A 21843-nucleotide genomic window follows, 5' to 3' on the forward strand; every position below is an offset into this window, starting at 1 on the left:
TGTCCCGCAGGTGCATGCACTCGCGATTATGAATTTAGCTTGGTTTAAAAGCATTAACTGTTGTGCAGGAAGCTAATTCTCTTTTGTAACTAGTCTAGACATGGCATGATAAAATATATATATATAACTGATTGAACCGTGTCTTGATAATGAGACAGAATTGTGATAAACTACTGTTTAAAATAAACAAATAAATATATAAGTTTTGAGTTAGGTTCTAAAGATGAATGGACTGTTCAGGTGAGACTATCTTGAAAGCTTATCATAATTAATTTTATTTAAATAAGTTGTTTAATGGAAGAAGGAAATCAGATGACTACTCTATTCGATGTTATTGATATGAGTACTGTTTGATTTCAAGGCGGGATATTCAAATATTATCATGTGTATATGATATCAGATGATTACTTTGGCATCATCTGATTTCATTGGAGTCCCCTTATTGGGGTTTGTGGTTGGCATTGAAGTGTTTGATATTGTTTTTTTTACTTTATTAGGCTATCCAGCGGCTGGTCTGGACTAATTAATGTTGTTAATCATTTTATGATTGCTATTCTTACAGATTGTGCACTCTTTAGTTGTAAATCATACTTTGCTAATACTTGATTTGTTTTTATAATAATTGAATGGAAATTTGAGATTACTGATAGCCTTTTTCTTCTCTATTTTGATTAGACTAGCACAGTCTTTTGAATTTCTGATTAGATTTCTTTAGACACTACAACCTGTACTAGGAGACATACTCTGCCTCATTTAGAGAGCCTTTGAATCATTCGTTTGTGTGATGATGTTATCAGGGGAGTCTTTGACTCATTTGATCTTTTTTTTTATGTTATTAGGGAGTCATCTATCTTGGCTTTTTAAATAATTAGCCTTTAGAAGGCCTGCTTGGCCTTATTTGTAGAATCCTCTCAATTAGTTGTCTTAGCCTTGCTTCCCCCTTTGCAAGAGCAATGATAAGATTGCTTGGAGCCCATCTTTGTGTGTGTTTGGAAGACCCGCCCGGTCTCATTCTCTTGTTAGTCCTCCTCTCTGTGCATCGTCTGGTTTTGGGAGAACACTTTACTCGGCTTGGCAACATACCCCTATCCTTATGGGTATTGGGTTGCACATTTGTTGCAACCTATGGCTAGGTAGCTGTCCGGCCTGGTTGGGTGTTTTACCTCTGCCAAATGTGCAAATTCGTGTTTCCTTTTCTTTTAGAGAGTCTTTGACTCATATATCCTTTAGTTGGTTAGTGGAGTCTTTGACTCGTGTTTCCTTTCCTCTTTTAGAGAGTCCTTGACTCGTGTATCCTTTAGTTGTTGTCAGTGGAGTCTTTGACTCGTGTGTTCTTCTCTCTTAGAGAGTCTTCGAATCATGTTTCCATTTCTTTTAGAGAGTCTTTGACTCATTTATCCTCTAGTTGCTTTTATTAGAGAGTCTTTGACTCGGTTGCTCCCTTTGTGCTCTTATTAGAGAGTCTTTGACTCATTTGCTCTTATAACGGTGTTATTAGAGCATAGTTTCCCTTATTCACCCTAGGGTTTGTCCCTAAGGTGTTATTTTGTATATTCCCTCCGGTCTTTGGCCAAAAGGGTGAAAGCATCAGAAATTTTAAAATCCATAAACATTGAAATCATTAAAAATCTCAAAAGCATTAGAAACTTAAAACATAAAAATGTTTGATTTGCTGCAAGTGTTTGATAGGTAAAGAGTTCGTTTCGAACTACATTGGCTTGATCCTCTTCCACGAGGTACGTAGTGCAGCTTGGGATCCATATCCCAAGTCCAGCCAAACTTTGTAAATAAATGTTTTACCCCATTTTTCTTCAAAACCTTGTTTTCAACAAGATCTTCCTCTAGAGTTAGGACTTTGTCTTAGATGAAGGGTTTTAGAGTTAGGGTTTGTCTTTGATTTGTTGTTGCTTGTTGTGTGTTTGTATTAGAGTTAGGAGTTTGTCCTAGCTAGGAGCGCCTCCGTCCGGTCAGTTGGCGATTCACATCGCCGACTGATGACTAGGTCTAGGATGCGTTAATGATCCCATTGTTTTCCTTAGGATGCACAACTTAGTTACGCATAGGTTGTAGGAACCACCTGCATTAGCTTAGGGCTAATCTGCATTTAGTTAGGGCATATAGGGTGTCCTAAAATTCACAATTCACTGGAATTTAAATAATCGTACAATAAACTTTAATAATTGGTCCGGTCTTTTAGATCGAGTTTGGGATAGAGGGCTAGGTGTCTTAGGCATCATAGTTTAGAATAGACGTGAAGAACTACGTTGCCTTGATTCTCGTGGAGGCGGGGATACGTAGGCTTCTTTGGATGAATACCAGACCATCCGAGGACTCGGGCTAATAATTTAGAGTCTTAGGATTTATTATGTTGTTATTATATGTTTTGATGTGTTTTCTTACTTTCTCGTACTGATCCTATACCTTTTGCTGTAGCTTGCATGTGTTTGCACATCAGAACTTAGATACCCATTAGGTTTGTCACTCATAACCTAGCTATGCTTAGGTGGCACATCTTTCATTTATTTTTTTTGTGTGCTTATTATTTTTATCCTCAGGAAATGCATGCTTAGGTAGACGATTCTTGAGGGTTGTTCCCATTTCAGATGATTTTTACCCAAACTTCTTTGGAGTTAATAATAAATGGCATAAGAGACCAAGTGCTTGCACTCGGACGAATCGGGGGTGCTCTCAGACCTTCCCCATTCGTAACTAGGCACGGACCTTTCGTATCTCTGGTTATCCATTGCAAACAGAGCATTTGTTTTGGTTCCATGGCGTGTCCATGGATGGCGACTCTGAGTTATTTTTCAGATATATCTTGGTTTCGAGCCCTGGCTCCGGATCAGGATGTATCTCATTCGTTTTGTATCGCCACTCATGCTATGCTGTGAGGGTGGCACTTGTTTCGAGAGTTCCTTGGCAGAGCTCTCTCTTCCATTGTGGAGATCTTAGAGGATTGCAGGAGGGATCTCGCATCCCTCGGCACCCGTCCTCGGATCGGGGTCCACACATATCACCAGAAAATGAAGTTTATAACACCAAATGGCGTGGGAGAAGGCAGAGGAGGTCAACCACAGTCTAGGGAGTGCTATGCCATGGCACTCAGAGGCAAAAATGCATTAGAATCATTATTGATTGAGCTACTTGATCTGAGGGATGAAGCCCAGGTGAATGAACCAGCCGAAGACCTCATCTCCATTCCTCTGTGCGAAAGCGATAGTGAGAAGGTCATTCAAATCGGCTTTTCCTTAGACAGTAGCACCCGACAGAACCTCACCCAATTCCTTCAGGACAACACAGACGTCTTCGCATGGGCTCCCGCAGACATGCCTGGCATAGATCCGGAGATCAGCACACACAGACTCGGTGTTGACCCCACCTGCAGACCTGTGAAGCAAAAGAGGAGACACTTCGCCCTGGAGAGGCGCCAAGCGATCAAGGAAGAAGTGGAGAGGCTATTGATGGCTGACTTCATTCGAGAAATTCAATATCTGGACTGGCTGGCGAACATGGTCTTGGTAAAAAAGCCAACGGGAAGTGGAGGACCTGCGTTGACTTCACCGACTTAAACAAAGCCTGTCCCAAGGACAGCTATCCACTCCCAAAGATCGATCAGTTGATAGACGCCACCGCTGGTCACAAAGTTCTGAGCTTCATGGACGCCTTTTTGGGTACAATCAGATCAGAATGTATGAATCAGATATACCAAAAACATCCTTTGTAACGGACCAGGGAACCTACTGTTACCGTGTTATGCCCTTCGGTCTGAAAAATGCCGGAGCAACATATCAGAGACTTGTAAACAAGCTCTTCAAAGAACAGATTGGGCGCAACATGGAAGTATACGTGGATGATATGCTGGTCAAGAGCCGGAGCGCGAAAGATCATGTTTCCGACCTGAAAGAGACGTTCCAGGTCCTAAAAGAGCATAACATGAAACTTAACCCGACAAAATGTACTTTCGGTGATGGCGCTGGAAAATTCTTGGGGTTCATGGTGAGCCAAAGAGGAATAGAAGCAAACCCAGAGAAGATCAAGGCCTTAGTGGAGCTCACTCCACCGAAGACTATTAGAGAGGTGCAGCGACTAACAGAAATGATTGCCGCACTGGGACGCTTCGTCTCAAAATCTGCAGAAAGATGCTTGCCTTTTTTCAATGCAGTAAAGGGAATCAAAACAGCACCCTAGACACCAGAGTGTCAAGTTGCGTTCGAGGAGCTGAAGCAGTACTTATCTTTCCCACCGTTGCTGACTAAACCGGAACTGGGAGAAGAGCTACTACTGTACTTATCGGTAAGTCCTTTGACACTGGCGGCCATACTAATTCGAGAATAGCAAAACCAGCAGAAACCAATCTACTATGTTAGCAAGGTCCTACATGATGCTGAGATTAGATACCAGCGAGTAGAAAAGTTGGCCTATGCTCTCATCATGGCAGCCGGAAAACTGAGGCCGTATTTCCAAGCCCACACAATAAAGGTCTTAATCGATCAACCACTCAGACAGGTTCTCCACAGGCCGGACACCTCGGGGCGACTTGTGAAGTGAATTGTGGAGCTGAGCGAATTCGATATCCAATATTTGCCCAGGTTGGAGATAAAAGCCCAAGTGCTGGCAGACTTTGTAGCCGAATGTACCATCCCCCGGCAAACCACCGCGTCCGAAATTGTCCAAGCTCCGGTAGCAGAAAAGATTACACCTGGGGGACAAGTAGGAGTTGGGGAGAATGAACCTGTAAGAGCAGAAGTTGGGGAGGCAGACCAGAATACGTCGTCCGATGGGCCGCACTGGGAAGTATATGTGGATGGATCTTCGAGTAAGACTGGTTGCGGGGCCGACTTGATCCTCACCGGGCCCGAAGACTTTGTTCTGGACTATGCCCTAAGGTTCAGATTCCGCGCGTCCAACAATGAGGCAGAATATGAGGCTCTCATCGCCGGAATGAACTTGGCCGCCCAAACCCGTGCTGAAAGGCTAAAGGTATATTGCGACTCCCTATTGGTCGCAAATCAAATCCAAGGAGCCTACCCTTCCGTACTTGAAATGCCTCCGGCCAAGCGATGCCATATACACTCTACAGGAAACCCACGAAGGAATTTGCGGAGAACACTTGGGGGGCAAGGCCCTCGCCATCAAGGTACTGTTGAGAGGCCTGTACTGGCCAACTTTGAGGCTAGACGCCCTGGACCTTGTCAGGAAGTGCGAGAGATGCCAAAAATTCTCTCCCACCATTCACCAACCGGCTGTACCAGTGGCCCCAATCGCTAGTCCACTCCCTTTCACAGTATGGGGGATGGACATCCTGGGCCCTTTTCCGCCAGCATCGGGGAGACGCGAGTTCATCGTAGTCGCTATAGACTACTTTACCAAGTGGGTGGAGGCTGAACCTCTAACCCAGATCACGGAACAAAATGTGCAGACCTTCTTCTGGAAGTCCATTGTTTGCAGATTTGGGATACCCCGCGTCTTGATAACGGACAACGGCAACCAGTTTGATTGCTGGAACTTTTAAAAATTCTGCTCAGACTTGAAGATTGAACAAAGGTTCACCTCCGTGGCACACCCTCAGACTAATGGGCAGACCGAATTTACAAATAGAATCCTGCTCCAAGGGATTAAGAAAAGGCTGGACGAGAAAGCAGGCCGATGGGCTGAAGAGCTCTATCACGTCCTATGGGTGTATCGTACCACCCCACTCACCATAACGGGGGAGTCGCCATTCAACTTGTCCTTTGGAACTGAGGCAGTAATCCCCGTTGATATTGGCGTCCCGTCTCCCAGAGTCACCAACTTCAATGAACCGTTCAACGAGGACGGACTCCGCGCAAACCTCGACTTGCTGGAAGAAGTCCGGGAAGAATCCCGGATCAGAGTTGCGGCCTACAAGCAGAAAGTTTTCCACTATCACGACATGAGGGTACGCTCAAGAGAATTCCGAGCGGGCGATTTAGTTTTAAGGAAGGCCGCCATCTCCCAATCAAAGAAGGTAGGCAAACTCTCCCCAACCTGGGAGGGGCCGTGCCGAGTGAAAGGAGTCATTCGCCAAGGGAGTTACAAACTGGAGACACTTGGCGAGCACCTACTACCCCATGCCTGGAACTCGAAGAACCTCAAAAAATACTACCAATAGCCTACCACTTGGTGCAAAAGCAGATGGCGTTGTAATTACGCCTGAATGTGGATAATAAAAAGGATATTGTTTCTTTGTAAGCTCCGAGTTCTTCATCTCAGATCATACCCGAGTTCAATAAAACTTGGGTATCCGATGCTTGGTTCACCCCGGTTCGTCTCCTAAAAAATCGGAAGCGCACTTCTGGTCGGGAACGTACCCGGGCAGAAAACCAAACCTTCGCCAAAAACCCAAGTTCAATAAAACTTGGGTATCCGATGCTTGGTTCACCCCGGTTCGTCTCCTAAAAGACCGGAAGCGCACTTCTGGTCGGGAACGTACCCGAGCAGAAAACCAAACCCTCGCGAAAAACCCAAGTTTAATAAAACTTGGGTATCCGATGCTTGGTTCACCCCGGTTCATCTCCTAAAAGACCGGAAGCGCACTTCTGGTCGGGAACGTACCTGGGCAAAAAAACAAACCCTTGCCAAAAACCCAAGTTCAATAAAGCTTGGGTATCCGATGCTTGGTACAACCCGGTTCGTCTCCTAAAAGACCGAAAGCGCACTTCTGGTCGGGAACGTACCCGGGCAGAAAACCAAACCCTCGCCAAAAACCCAAGTTCAATAAAACTTGGGTATCCGATGCTTGGTTCACCCTGGCTCGTCTCCTAAAAGACCGGAAGCGCACTTCTGGTCAGGAACGAACCCAGGCAAAAAACCAAACCTTCGCAAGAATCCAAGTTCAATAAGACTTGGGTATCTGCTGCTCGGTTCACATCGGTTCACCTTCACAAAGACCGGAAGCGCACTTCTGGTCGAAAATGATCCATGTTCCCAAGTGTTTTTAGCCCACAATGTTAGATTAACCAGTGTTAGTCAAAAGGCGAACATGAGCAGAAGCAATAGGTGACAATGAAACTTGTATTCATAGAAAGTTGGGCCTCCAAGGGCCATTATAAAAGTTGGGCCTTTAGGGGCCATTACAAAAAGAATTCATTAATCCTGCCAAAACTGGGAAAGGGTGGAGAGGTCAAGACTCCTCGTGACCGCCGTCCCGTAAAGGATCTGCCTCAGGAGCATCAGCTGGCGGGGGAGGGTCCTGCTCGTCCGCATCTCCGGCAGTCGGCTCGGGTATGACAAGACCCTTCAGAGAGACGTTTGGGTTGGACCCCCTGACATGCTCCAAGCAATCCATGAATCCCAACTTGTAGGACTCGGCGGATAAACTAACGAGTTCATCATCCTTTTTCTGCACGGCCTCTTTCTGCCTCTCTCGGGCTCTCTCTCTTTGCTGACTGAGGGCGTCACCGGCCTTCTCCTTGAAGGCGGCCATTTCACCCTTGAGCCTGTTAATCTCGTGGTCCCTCTCCTGAATGGACCTATGAAGCTCGACGGCATCCTTCTTCAACTTGCCGTTTTCTTCCTCCGACTTGGTAATCACAAGGGAAAATTTCTGACTCTTCTCGCGAAGGTCATTGTAGTAACATCTGATTTGCGGACCAATTCGAAGGCCTGAGTAAGACAAAAAAAAAAGAAAAAAAGAAAATACCTGATAGATTGAGGAGAACATAGCCTCATTGGCCGTGTCTGGAGGCTCGTTAAGAACCTTGAGCTTGTCCTGCTTCAACAAGCCCTTGGTGACTATCTCCCTGGCTACCCGGCTGTCACTTAGGCCGGCTTCGTTCTTTTGAACGGCCCAGTTGGGCCGAAAGACGTTGTTCGTAAGCCCTGTAGAAGGAGATTGAACGCCGAGGACCACATCCGAGGGCCGGGAGGATCCGGCTCCCCGGCCAAAGGCACCGACGATCTTTACTGATGGCCTGCTACCCCTGGGTGGCGCGTCCTGTACTGGTGCAGGACTAGAAGTCTCGGGGGCCTTCCTTTTCTGGCCTTGGCCCCTCCCATAGGCACTCTGCCTTACCTTCTCCAGTGCGGACTGCTTCTGCATCTCTGAAAGTCAACAGGGCAAACCGGTCAGTAATAGCAAAAGAAAGACTAAAGATCAAAACTAGCCTAAAATCACATACGTGCCCGGGTCGCAGTACTAATGCCAAGTCCGACCAGAATCTCTTCCTTAGAGAACTCTCCGCAGTGAATCAGGCCCTCACGCTGCAGCTCCTCGCAGACCTGAGCAAACATAAGCTTATCCTGGCCTTCAAGGATCGGCTTGCGGCTCAGCGCCAGCGTGTCCGGGGTGTCCCATTTTAAAGGAATCGGCCAAGGCTCAGTTGCTTCGCTGTCCTCGACATAGAAGAACCTGTTCTTCCATACGTGTATGGAGGATGGGATGGCGGTAATCATCTTCACCTCCGGACGCTGGCTTATATAAATCCAACCTCCGTCCTTGTGTCTCTTCAAATGCGCGCACATACGGAACAGCGGGATGGCAAGTTCCTCTGGAGCCGGCCCCGAACCAGGTACATAAATCCAATCAGCGTTCTCCACGAGTTCGGCGCTTCCTGAGCTGGAGCCAGGCGGTAGTACCAGAGAACCTCTTCGAAGAAGGGGTACAGGGGAAACCGAAGTCCGGCCCTTAAGGATTCCTTGTAGATGCATACGTCGAGGCTATCGTTACAAGCCCTATCTCCCTCTATGGCCGCCCTTAACTTGATCTGCTCGGGAATACAATACCTATCCCGAACTTCTCCTAATTTGGACTCCTCAAGATAATTCTCCTCGTACAGAGCCTGAACGTTGTACTGAGGGTTGGCGTCCATCCGGGCCTCAGCTATGACCTCTGCGGCCTGGCTCGGAACGAATGTGGTGGACGCCTCGGCAGCATTGCTACCTCCACTCGCCTCTGTCCGATAGAAGCTACCTGTTCGAACCGGGGTGGTGTTTAAGTCTAAAATCACCTCGTCCCTGCTACCTACGGGCTCATCGAGATCAACTACGTTTATCCTAGGGCTTACCATATACAGACCGGGAACCCTGGTCAGATTAGTTTGGGTTCTCTCCGATGAACTAGACCATGAGCAACTAGAAGATGCGTACTCCCCTGACGACGACCTAGAACCGGACTCAGAACTAGAGGAACTACCGGACATCAAGAACACAAAAGAGAAATCAAATAGAGACGCGCTGAAAAGAAGATTACTGGTCTAAAGAAAAAGGCTCCTATTTCGCGGACGACCACAACCACAAGTTACCAGAGCTGAGCAGGAAGAGCAAAAAGGCAGAAGTAAAAAGTTAAAAAGTGAAGATTGAAGGGTGAAAACCTCCTCTTATAGCCTAGCCCCTTGAGGTGGTTCGTGTTCGCGAACCAGGTGGTGCCACGTGTCCCACATTAATGAAGGGCACACACTGCGAGGCAATCGTGCCCATACATATAAGAATACGTACGTGTACAGACTACATACGCTTCCCTTCTATGTATACGCGTACAGGGCTGAATGCGAAAAATCTCCTAAGTGTGTGGGTGCGGAGGATCCTCAAAGTGTTTGGGCGCAAAAAATCTTCCAAGTATTTGTGACCGTCTCAAGCCGGCCAGGATATGGCGCATTCAGGAAACGGCAAAAATCTGGTGGTCCCAAGCCGCCCAGGATATGGCGCGTTCAGAAAATGACAAAAATATGGTCGTCCCAAGTCGGCAATGATATGGCACGTTCAGAAAATGACAAAAATCTGGTCGTCCAAAGCCGGCCAGAATATAACGCGTTTTGCAAAACGACAAAAATCTGGTCTTCCCAAGCCGGCCAGAATATAACGCGTTTCGCAAAATGACAAAAATCTGGTCGTCCCAAACCGACCAGGATATAGCGCGTTCAGAAAACGACAAAAATTTGGTCGTCCCAAGCCGGTCAGGATATAACGCGTTTCAGAAAATGACAAAACTCTGGTCGTCCCAAGCTAGCCAGAATATAACGCGTTTCGCAAAACGACAAAAATTTGGTCGTCCTAAGTCGGCCAGGATATAGCGCGTTTCAGAAAACGACAAAACTCAGGTCGTCCCAAGCGTTGCAAAACGACAAAAATCTGGTCGTCCTAGGCCGGACAGACAGCTTGGCTGGATATATTTTCCACCTCTCATTTCTGCTCGTCCCAGACCGGACAGACGGCTTGGCCGGATAGGTTTTCCACCTCTCATTCCTGCTCATCCCAGGCCGGACAGACGACTTGGCCGGACAGATTTTCCACCTTTCATCTCTGGCCGTCCCAGGCCGTGCACAAGGCTTCTCTGAACAGACTTCACTTCGAGTTTCTGGCCGTCCCAAGCCGTGCACAAGGCTTCTCCGGACAGACTTCACTTCGAGTTTCTGGCCTTCCCAGGCCGTGCAGAATGCTTGGCTGGACAGATCTTTTTACTTTGTATTTCTGGCCACCCGGGCTGGGCAAAAACTGGCCAGTGCACTCCGTTCCGAACACCAGCTCATTCAACCTCTCATACTTCCCCAAGTCACTACAATGACTTGGAGAACTGGGGGGCAACTGATGGGGTATGAAAAGCAGCAACCAATTAGCTGTCGACACGTGGTCCTCAAAGGGCCCAACACAAATTCAGCACCTACCCAAGGGTAGTTTGGTAATCTGCCAAGAGCAGGTAAACCTAAACCCACAAATGGGCAGACACCGGTCTTGGGGTAGGTAATTCAATCACCCCAGGGCTCTCTCTATAAAAGGTCCCCTGAGGCTCAAAGAGAGGGGATATAATAACTTTTGAACTACCACTCTTAAAAGTTTTGGCTCTGCACTTCTGCTCACACTAACTTGAGTGTCGAAGGGCCCGTCCGGAGAAACAACTCCGAGTTGGTCTTCTGACCTCGTACGCTCTTGTGCAGGGCTTGGTTCATTCAGCTCAGCCCCTTGGGCCCGCCAGATCAGCTCTTTCATCACTGCTGTATCTGTTACCAATTTTAGGGATAACACCATGGACGGCTTGCACTGAATTAGGTTTTTATTTTGTTTGCCTACTTTGTTACTTTGTTCTCTATCGTATATTACTTCTGCCTGTTGCTTTCTATCATGGAATTATTATATCTTTGGTTTCCATTTCCTTTTTTTCTCATTCAGAGGCTATATATATATATATATATATATATATATATATATATATATATATATATATATATATGAGAAAACTGTTCATGCGCTTAAGCGTATAAAAAATTGGTGCGCTGAAGGTTTTGAAGGAGCTCCCTATTGGCTGGTTTCAAGTGGGACCCAGCATCTAACGCAAGAAAGAAAAACCCAAGTTTCATTTTCACAAAAACCCAAAACGCAGACTCTCTCTCTCTCTCTCTCTCTAACAGTATCTCCTCTCTCTTTTCCACCTCTCTGGTTTCTAGGGTTTCAAAACGAAACTTGAGTTTGAAGAGAAACCGAGGTAGCCTCTCTTTCCCCCTACGGATACGCCTCTCTTCTCCCCCACGGCTACGGACCATCTCCGACGCAGATTTTCCACAGAAATCTCTCCTTCGAGGTGAGTTTTTTTATTCTTTTTTATTCTCTAGGGTTCTGACGTAGTAAATATGGTTAGGGTTTCTACTATTTTCGGTTTTTTAAATTCAATCATCTGATTTCTGAGGAAAAATAGGTTAGTTTAATTTTTGTTTTTTTTCCTCTGAAACATCTCCAACCGAGGGTTTCTCTTTACGGTTTCTCTACCCTTCTTGGTTAATTTTTATTTTTACATTTTCATTTTTTCTGAAGGTTAAAAAAGTAGGGCTTTGCTTATTTCTTTGTAGGGGAAAAAATAGGGGTTTTCTGTGTTTGAAAAATAGGAGGTTTCTGTTTTGTGTGGGAAAATCAGAGGTTTACTGATTTGGGGTTCGTTACCCACAGAAAACCCCTAGATAAGGGCTTCTAAATATAGTTTCTGGTTTATTATGTGGGAAAAAATGGACGGTTTCAGTTTAATTGATTATGGTGTTTTCCTGTGTGAAAAAATTGGGGTTTTCTGATTTGTGAAAGAAATGGGATTTTCTATGTGTGAAAAAAATAGGGGCTTACTGATTTGTGAAATGCCCACAATCTGTTTGATGAAATGCCTAGAAGAAGAGGGAAAATAGGGGTTTTCTGTGTTTGATCATTTTCTTCCTTGACTGTGATTGTTGATGGTGTTTTTCTGTGTGAAAAAAATAATATTTTTCTGTGTGGAATGCCCACAATCTGTTTGATGAAATGCCTAGAAAAAGAGGGAAAAAATCACTCCCCTTGTGTCTTGTTTCAGGTTAGTTTATTTTGTGTTTTTTTCTTGTTTCAGGAAATTTATTTGTGGAATGCCCACAATCTGTTTGATGAAATGCCTAGAAGAAGAGGGAAAATATAGGGGTTTACTGATTTCTATGTAGGGAAAAGTATGGGTTTTCTGTGTAAAAAATAATAGGAGGTTACTGTTTTTTTGTGGAAAAATCAGAGGTTTACTGATTCTGTGTATGAGAGAAAATAGTTTTACTTAGTTTTATGTTGTTTTATGTTGTTTGGGACTATGTGAATTTTTTTAATGCCAATTATCTTGCAGTATGTATTGAAACATAATGGCATCTTCAACCAATAATAGTGGTACGTTATGCGATGGATTGGACTCGAACTTATGTTATTGTAAAAAGCCACTAGTTCGAAGAATCACTCGGACTAACAAAAACAATAACCAAGGCCGTCCGTTTTTGGCATGTGCTGATTATCCTGTGAGTAAACTTGCAATACTTGTTATCTATTTTGTTTTTTGAAAAAGTTGTTGGAAAACTTCTGCAAATGTAATGTTTAAATAACATGCAGGGCCACAATTGCAAATATTTTCGATGGGATGATGAGGCTGGGTCAGGTAGGGAGGAAAGGTTCAACACCGGATGCGCAGATGATGGCGAGAAGGGGATAAACGAGGAACATATCAAAGCAGTTGAGAAGGAGATTGCCTTCCTCAAGAATGAGATCGCCTTCGTAACGCATGAGACCGCCTTCCTCAGGAATGAGATTGTCTTCCTGAAGAATGAAAATAGCTTGCTTAAAGTCTTAGCAGCTATAGGTATTTTGTTCTTCTTGTACCTTGTTCATGTTAAAGCATGAAATTTCGATGCTTTAAGTATTAGTCTTGGTAGGTTTTTTTTTCATCTTTTTCTGGAAATGACAGTTGTAAATTGGGTTGAAACATGATGGGGTTGTTTACAATGTAGTTATTTTCATGCTTGGAGTTGAAACATTGTTCAAGACATTCTTGTTATTTCGGTACAAAATGCTAGTTATTTTCAGATTGGGGCTTCAGCCCAACTCAGTGAGCCCAAACTCCATCAGATTAGACTTCAAACAACGTAGGTCTAAATCATTTTTTTTTAAAGGGCTGTTTGAAATCTGATACAAATCAAGGCAGGGCCAATAGTCCAATCAAATAAAGGTTAAAGAATATGCCCAAATACATTGGTTTGCAAGCTGCCACCAGAGTGCTTAACGAGCCGAGCCAAGCTGGGCCAAGCTAGGCTCAGCTCGGCTCATTTACACCCCTAATTAAGCATTTCTGAAAAGTGATTTAAGGCCTTCTTAATCAGTGCTTCTTTATAGAGACTGTCGATGATTGAGCTATATACAAATTTGTTAGGCTTACATCCAAGTCTACTCTATTCAAACAGCAATAAGAATTAACTAAAATGGTCAGTGTATAGATATTGTGACCCATTCCTATCGAATTCATCTTTCTACACAGAGAAACCTTGTCGAATAATGTTTCATTCTAACAAGAGCCCCCAACAGGTGACTAAAAGTTGAAATTGATGGGTAGGGTTTCATGGCAACAAAAATGTAAGATGGAAAAAGCCCAACAAAAATGTCGGCAAGTAACTTCTACATACAATAAGCTTTTTATCTACCCACACAACCACTCTCATAGCAATTGAAGAAACGAGCCCAATGGACCCTTTGGGCTGTTGAAAATTTGTAATGGGTCCCCTATCAATCATCTCCTCCTCCACTAAAATCTGATAAAGATTTTTAAGATCATAAATTAACCTGCAAAGAAACAATGGTTGATCACCATATCTACATATAGCCAAAACTCCAATTAAATTTATATTTTCGGCGGTCAAAATTTACATATACGCAACAATCCACACAGAATGACCCAAAATGTATATTAATTAAAAGCTACAAATTTCATGCAAGCTACAAATCTGATGTAAGCACAACATGTTACATGAAACATTTCCTCAATCAGGTTCCTCTAACATATACGCAACAATCATATCCTCCTCTTCATTAGGTATTTGAAGTACTTGGATCATCACAAGCATAGAGTTTCATAATTATAACTACAAAAATGCTACACAAAATAATTTAAGTTGACAATATGATAGAAATATATATTCATAAATAGAAAATGCTTACACTAGCATGATATCCTCAACTGTGGCTGCAATGGGTGCAATGACCTCAACAGTTCGACAGTCACATAATGACCTGCAACAGAAGAGTTTGAACAGTTACAAACTTGCCATCTACGTACAAATCCCTTAAAGTAAAAATGCATATATTACTGCCTCAATAAAAACTTCTGGAACATGCAAATCCTCCTAAAGAAAAAAAGACATGGAATAGTAACAGACCACAAAACTAGTGCAGAAGTTCATGATACTAATTACACTAACATATTCTCCTTCCTCTGTATGAAAGTTTATGAACAGAGTAATTACTTATGCTCAGAAAGTAACAAACTAAAAGTGGTTCAAATATATAAACGTACTCCTCCTATGCCTCTTCCTCTTCCTCTTCCTCTACCTCTACGTCACCTTCCTCTTGCCGCTTTCTTTTAGGCAACTTCTATTAGCATTAACCATAACAGAATCAATATATAAACATTAACAAATATCATTCCATATACACATACAAATGAATAAATAGGGAAGAAAACAAACCTCGCCTTTCTTTTTACATGTGGACTTATAATGTCCTTTTTCGCCACATAATTTGCACGTCCGTTTCTTTGGTTGGGATACAGATGTCTCTATGCCAGATTTCAAGCGTGTTGGATTCTTTGGATGGCCCTTGGTCTTCACAACGGGTGGGTCTCGAATTGTGATTTCAGGTATTTGACTCACGGCAATGTTTGAATATACTTCGCTACCAACGATTGGTAACTCACTACCCTCCAATGTAACTTGCTTTTCTTTCTGCTTTTGTTCTTCTTCAGGGAAAAGAAGATCACAAAATTCAGTCATCATATTGAAAACTTTCTCATCTCTTCCGGGTCCATCAACCAATCGTTGCGATCTTGAGATTAGGCACCACCTCTGAAACGGATTCACGCTGCTACGTACTTGTGGCCTTGTAGATATTGTACCCCCTACTTGATACATTGCCTGAATAGACCATCTCCTCAACATGTAATGGTCGGGGACCTCTGTGGGTAACGAACCCCAAATCAGATCCAAAAAATCAGATCCATAGGATCATCCTAACCATTCGAACTGTGGAGGCAAAAAATGGACTAATTTGTAAAGGTTTAAAGACATCCATTTTACCTCCACAAATTGTAGGGTTGGGATGATCCTATGGATCTGATTTTTTGTAGACACCCTATCTATGTGAGGGCCTTTAAAATGGATGGCTTGGATCACCCAAACAATGTGGGCCCCCACTGTATTTTAAGCTAGTGTGTAGAGAACTCTCTACACATATGTGTAGGAACCGTTTTCTCATATATATATATATATATATATATATATATATATATATATATATATATATATATATATATATGAGGAAAGTGTTTCTACTCGGTCCCCTAGATAAGCTTATCTACTCCTCCCTTTAAAAAAATACAGTGGGCCCATGCTGTTTGGATAATCCAAAGCATTCATTTGATAGGTCTTAACATAGATAGGGTGTGCCCAAAAAATCAGCACCAAAGGGTCATCCTAGCCCTTCGTTTTGTAGTGCCTTGTGGTGCCCAGAATGGACACATATAAACGTCCACGTTTATATGCGTCCATTTTGGACACGGTGTGCCCAACAAAACGAAGGGCTAGGATGACCCTTTGGTGCTGATTTTTTGGGCACACCCTATCTATGTTAAGACCTATCAAATGAATGCTTTGGATCATCCAAACAGCGTGGGCCCACTGTATTTTTTTAAAGGGAGGAGTAGATAAGCTTATCTAGGGGACCGAGTAGAAACACTTTCCTCTATATATATATATATATATATATATATATATATATATATATATATAAACTTATAAAATCTAATGACAAAATTGTAAATAAGTGAAATATTTAAAAAAATAATATTTTATGTTAAAATGCTAACAAATCATGAAGAGAGTTTTTATATGGTGCCCGACCGTCAAGTACCGTCAAAGCAGTACAACCCTTGATATTTAATCCAACAACATAGCACTTTTTAAGAGTGTTGTTGGATCAAATATCAAGGATGGTACTTCCATCGTACCACCTTCACGGGACTCGACGGTCAGCCATCATATAATTTCTCTCATGGAGGACCACCTTTGGATTACCCTTGATCAAGGGCTTCAAATCCTGAAATTAGGATGAAATCAAGGGCAATGAGTTAGAATTGTGATGGAAAATAAGATCCATAAGCGAATCACCATACCTGTGGTGGTGGGTCCAATCGAAAAGGTCCTATAAAAGACTTCTCTCTCTCTCTCTCTCTCTCTCTCTCTCTCTCTCTCTCTCATCTACGATGAAAAATGCTAAAAAGTTGAGGCTCCTTCCCATCAACACCAACAACCTTAATTTGGTTATTCCGCTGAGAAAAGCCATTCATTTTTTTAGTCCTTTATCTTAGGGGTGGGATGTCCCATTGTCCATTCGTCATATGTCTCCCAACCAAACTTGATCGTCGGGATTTTAATGTTGTCGGTGACAGTCAACATTGTCAGATTCATATCTACAAAATTATCACAATGCAATATCAAAGAAATCCAAATCAATATGACTACCCAAACGTCAATATTTCCACTCCTTATAGTCCTCTAATAATACTTTTGTTACAAGGTGTAATTAGCATTATTTTTTCTCACATTACATAAATCGATTGAGGAAGAGTAAAACCCAACATCAAAGAGAATAGAGCCTCAATGGAAAAGTAGGTGCCCACAAACTCCTCTCCTCTCTCTATTCAGCCGCGGTAGGTGCCTCTGAGAGTGACTTCATCTTCCTCTCTCTTATCACCTTTTCCAATTCCAAACTCTGGGACCACCTATACCAAAACGAAGCACCTTTCAGAACTAGATATTTGTTGTTTGATGTATACATCATAATAGGATACGAAAACACATAGGGGGTGGAAATATCATTTCTAAAAGTCTATACAGTTTCGCTTTTGTCAAGAGACATTAATTGTATTTCATATAGAAGCCTATACCACCACGTTAGCGTGATACATACCCATCATTTAGTTGAGTTTTTACATGGTGCAAGTCAGAATAGTCAAGTATTTTTCAAAAAGTACTGTGTAGCTTACCCCGTAGGATTATCCAAACCGTCCATTTGTTGCCATGATGTAAATAGGTTGTGCCCGAAAAATTATTTCCATACAATGATCCTAGCCCTTTGATCTACAGAGGAAGTAGACATTATGGAAACCTCTGTAGATCAGAGGGTCGGGATCATAGTTAGCAAAATGCGATTCGGGAAAAAACCGGGAAGGGAAAAATTCATGTTTAATGCAGTATTGGTTAAAAAAAACGCAGTAAAAAAATCAGAAACACAAACAAAATATGTTTAAAATTTTGTAATTTGTAAAATATAATAGGGGTAAAGTTGGGAAGTTGACAAAAAATTGTGTTCAATACTTCTAAAATTAACATTTTCCTCAGAAAGATAGCTTTCTTTTTTAAAGGAAGGTCTGAAGGAGTGTCTTTTTACCGACAGAGTATTAAACGGGAATAAAACTTGCCTGTCTCAAGGAACTTTCCTCGAGACCCTTGATTATAGCGTAATAATGGGGGGTGTGGAAATATCAATTCCTTCGAGAAAAAAAAAGTAGGTGTGGATTTGATATTTCCACCACCTGCTATTAGAGGGGTTGGAGGAACTTCCTCTAGACCGGTCTGGAGTCAAGTTTTGTTCATTAAATGGCACATGTTTTTTTTTAAAATAAAATACATGTTGCTGTTTAAAATAGCGTTCTGCTAACTATGGTTGGGAACTCGGATCTTCATGAGAAAATGATTTTTGGGGCACAACCTATTTACTTTGTCGCCCATCAAATGGATGGTTTTGATCATCCTATGATGCACGCTGTAAACTACTTTTTGAAAAATACTCGACTATACAAGTATGTGCTTACACCATATAAAATCTCCATTTATATGCTATTGTGGAGATGAAATGACTGAAAGATCCACTTTCAGATGATCCCCTACATATCTTACCTACTATCTACAAGTAGGAGACCCTCGGATGGAGGGCCAGGATCAAGTTGGGCCCGGTTCAACCTTTTCATGCTTTCCTTGTAGGAGCTGTTGAAATATAAATTGATTAAATAACACCAATTCCTTTGAGTAATGGGTTATTTCAGATGGTATCAGAGCGCGGTTGACTCGGGCAATTCAAGCCATGGATTTAAAATCCAACAACTCTTTAATATTAAGAATTCACGTGTAAATTCAAGTATAAATGACTAAATAATACCAACTCTAACAGCTACAAGGTAGGAAACTATTTTTTTTTATAACGGCACTCTACCGTGATATAGACACACCCCCTTAAAATATTTTTTTGATCCTATAGTGGTTACCAACCTGATCTTGGGTAGCATTGTCCGGTCGATGTGAGTTTCTCCTCGTCTTCTTATCAGATTGCACATAGCTCGTGACGTTCTTTTCCCCAATTTCTAAAAAAAAAACATAGCAAAAGACGATCAGAACCCTATAAAAATATCTGAATTTACAGATGCGGTTTGAATATTGTAAGGGCATTTTCGTCATTTCACATAAATATTTAACTAATACTTTTCTATCGTGCGCCAAGACAACTCCACCCATAAGCACCGGCGCATGTTAGCAGATATGAGAATAAGAAGGAAAATTAACAAGGCAGATAGAATACAAGCATGACAAATCAATGGAATATGTTATAATTTATTTACCTGATTTTACGTGGATTTCCGCTCTATTACGTCTCATATTTTTGAAATCAAGGGTAGACTCAGCACTATCAGGGAGATAACGATCTAGAGGAGGAGGATTACGCCCAGAGGCGCACGTTAGCGAGGATCCATCATTTTGAAACATTCTCCTTACGAACGAAGCCTCCATCTGGTTAAGAAAAGACATGTGCTTCTCGTTCGTCCATAACCCATTAGAATCTCCAGTCGCGCGAAAATCCATTAAAAACACGAAATCCAGCCTTAGAAGAGAGAAATCAAAGCGATCTTTGATGATTTTGGATTTCTTTTTTCTTTCCTTTGGGTTTTATAGAGTTGCTGAGATTTATTGCATGATTATTTGGGTGTAAAATATCTCAAGGGTTTTCAGATATTTTTGGGCTCCGAAGAATCTGATTTTTCCGATAAGATATCATCCATGAGTTTTAGAGGTGGAGATGATGCCGTTGTAGAGATCTTTCGGAGGTATTGGGGAATACCCTTGGGTTTGTACGGAATTACGGAAATGGCATGCATAGGTGGCATCGCTTTTTGACGTTTGCCTAAAGCCTAAAGCCTAAAGCGTCGTGGCTTTACACGTGCACCACGAAAAAGAGCAACAAGAATCTTGAGAAAAAGTGAAGTGATTACTCCACCCCCTTCTTTTAGTTAGGAAAACCGCCTTTTAGTGTAAAAGAGTAGTCATAAATATACTAGAGGGGGCTGTCTCATGTACAAAATTGGAGCGAATATATCATTTAACAAAAAAAAATGTGAATAGCACCCTACGAGAAATTATACACGGTAAGCCCTTATATTGCCAGTACTGTACGGCTGACACCATTTGATGATCCAAACCGTCCATTTGATGGGCAATGATCAAAATAGTTTGTGCCCCAAAAATCATTTCCATAGGATGATCACAACCCTCCGATCTATAGAGGAACGTCATATCATGGAAACCTCTCTAGATCGGAGGGTTATGATCATCCTATGGGAATGATTTTTGGGCCACAGATGGCCCATCAAATGGACAGTTTGGATCATCCAAAGGTAAATACGGGACCATAAGGGCTTACAGGGTATAAAATCTCTGCACCATAGATAGTTCCTGCTTTTTGTGTGTGTTCTTTATTTTTAGGGAAATGATATTTACGCCCCTTTTATCACCAAGACACCCATTTGCCAGTGTACTTTGCAATCGAAGCCTCAGGATTTTTCTGACATAAAGTACATGAGCCCCTTTTTGCCATTGATACACTGACGCTGGGTGTCCCTAGTGATGAAAAGGGGCGTAAATATCACTTTCCTTTTTTTTTTGGTTAAAAAAGATGTTCTTAAGGAGGAATGCTAAAATGAAGAGAGCCCGTGCAAAAAGCAGCTACAAAAAGGGGCGCCCCGGCTTTTAGCAATTCTCTATATCAATATGTAAGGAAAATGCTTACAAGAAACTGTTTTACTGCCCTCCTTAAAAGAGATTTATTGGGCCCCACTTCTATCTTGTTTATGTGATCAAATCCGTTGATTCGAACCGAAACTGCAAGGACAGTAAAACTCACTTTAGATCATCTTGATCAGATGATCTAGACCCTTGATCCAAGAAGCATCAATAGCCTCATTTAGGATTCCATTGATCATTTGTAGTTATTTATCTTACTTTTGTTATGTTCGTCCAGGATGGGACCAAGACCAAGCGGGTAGCCTCGTAATGTTCAACAAGATCAACGGTCTTGATCTCACACACATGCCCAACATGACACGTCGTTGAGGGTAAACCTGACTTTTCGGTATAGTCATTCCAAGTTCGAAATAAAAAGGGAAGTGATATATCCGCCCCTTTTATCATCAGGAACACCCCCTGTCAGTGTTTTTGGCAATCAAGGGCATTGAATCCTTCTGACATAAGTACAGCAGCCCCTCTTTTGCAATTGATACACTGGCAGGGGTGTTCCTGGTGGTCAAAAGGGGTGGTCAGAAGAGCTACCAAAAGTCTTTTAACACCCACCATTAGACCTGGCAAACGCGTGGGTCGGGCCGGGTCAACCCGCTGGTGATGCGGGTGCGGGTCACACGGGTCGGGTCAGGAAATGACCAGCATTTTTTAGGGTCAGAATTTAGGTGACCCGCGCGGCCCACGGGTGGGCCGGGTTAACCCGCGGTAACTTGCAAATTCAAATAGTTGTTTATTTTGGGAAATGTTATCATTGGATTTTGATGAGGGCGGTATGGCCGACACCATGGGATGATCCAAACCGTCCATTAGATGGCCCACAGGCTAAATAGGTGTTGCCCCAAAAATCATTTCAATAGGTTGATCCTAACCCTCCGATCTATAGAGGGTTAGGATCAAGTGATCAACCCTCTAACATTCAAATCGGAGGGTTGGGATCAACCTATGGTGCTAGCCATAACCTCTTCAGGGATCAAACCCTTAAAAAATAGATTAGCATGACAAAATCACCATCCTTTGCTTTAGAAAAAAAAAGCCATCTAACTAGATTAGCATAACAAAATCACCACCCTTAAAAAAGCCAAGTGACCCGCTGGTGCCCGCGGGTTGACCCGACCCGGTCCGTTTTTTGCGGGTTGGGTCACCCGCGGGTTAGTTTTGACGGGTCACTAAAACTAAGACCCGTGCCTGCAAATTTGTGGGTGGGTCGGGTCGACCCGTGGGCACGGGTCGCGTTTGCCAG

At 42.8% G+C, this 21843-nt stretch overlaps 2 protein-coding genes and 2 long non-coding RNA genes across 5 annotated transcripts; 2 read left to right on the top strand and 2 right to left on the bottom strand.

Annotated features, from left to right (window-relative positions):
* Positions 1-3023: 3023 nt before the first annotated feature.
* Positions 3024-6130, top strand: LOC143883090 (uncharacterized). The gene is made up of 5 exons (XM_077386453.1): positions 3024-3446; positions 3592-4161; positions 4336-4454; positions 4590-5137; positions 5526-6130. Exons 1-5 carry the CDS (start codon positions 3024-3026, stop codon positions 6128-6130), a joined length of 2265 nt encoding a protein of 754 aa, XP_077242568.1.
* Positions 6131-12595: 6465 nt separating this feature from the next.
* LOC143883669 (uncharacterized) lies at positions 12596-13261 on the top strand. The gene is made up of 2 exons (XR_013252472.1): positions 12596-12737; positions 12829-13261. It is a non-coding gene; the product is annotated as an uncharacterized LOC143883669 (long non-coding RNA).
* A 421-nt stretch (positions 13262-13682) lies between these two features.
* LOC143883670 (uncharacterized) lies at positions 13683-15666 on the bottom strand. The gene is made up of 4 exons (XR_013252473.1): positions 14952-15666; positions 14780-14856; positions 14425-14496; positions 13683-14049 (listed from the first exon to the last, which is right to left on the bottom strand). It is a non-coding gene; the product is annotated as an uncharacterized LOC143883670 (long non-coding RNA).
* A 1306-nt stretch (positions 15667-16972) lies between these two features.
* LOC143883671 (uncharacterized) lies at positions 16973-19597 on the bottom strand. Of its 2 annotated transcripts, XM_077387000.1 has the most exons (4): positions 19154-19597; positions 18807-18898; positions 18438-18524; positions 16973-17260 (listed from the first exon to the last, which is right to left on the bottom strand). In XM_077387000.1, exons 1-3 carry the CDS (start codon positions 19392-19394, stop codon positions 18480-18482), a joined length of 378 nt encoding a protein of 125 aa, XP_077243115.1. In that variant the 5' UTR covers positions 19395-19597; the 3' UTR covers positions 16973-17260; positions 18438-18479. The 2 variants fall into 2 exon arrangements, with proteins under 2 accessions (XP_077243115.1, XP_077243114.1); XM_077386999.1 differs by lacking the exon at positions 18438-18524 and having other exon boundaries at positions 19154-19595.
* Between the last annotated feature and the right edge of the window lie 2246 nt (positions 19598-21843).

The sequence above is a fragment of the Tasmannia lanceolata genome, unplaced genomic scaffold (assembly GCF_043159265.1).
Source record: "Tasmannia lanceolata isolate RefF3 unplaced genomic scaffold, GAP_Taslan_0.1 ptg000008l, whole genome shotgun sequence".
NCBI classification, from domain to species: Eukaryota; Viridiplantae; Streptophyta; class Magnoliopsida; order Canellales; family Winteraceae; genus Tasmannia; species Tasmannia lanceolata.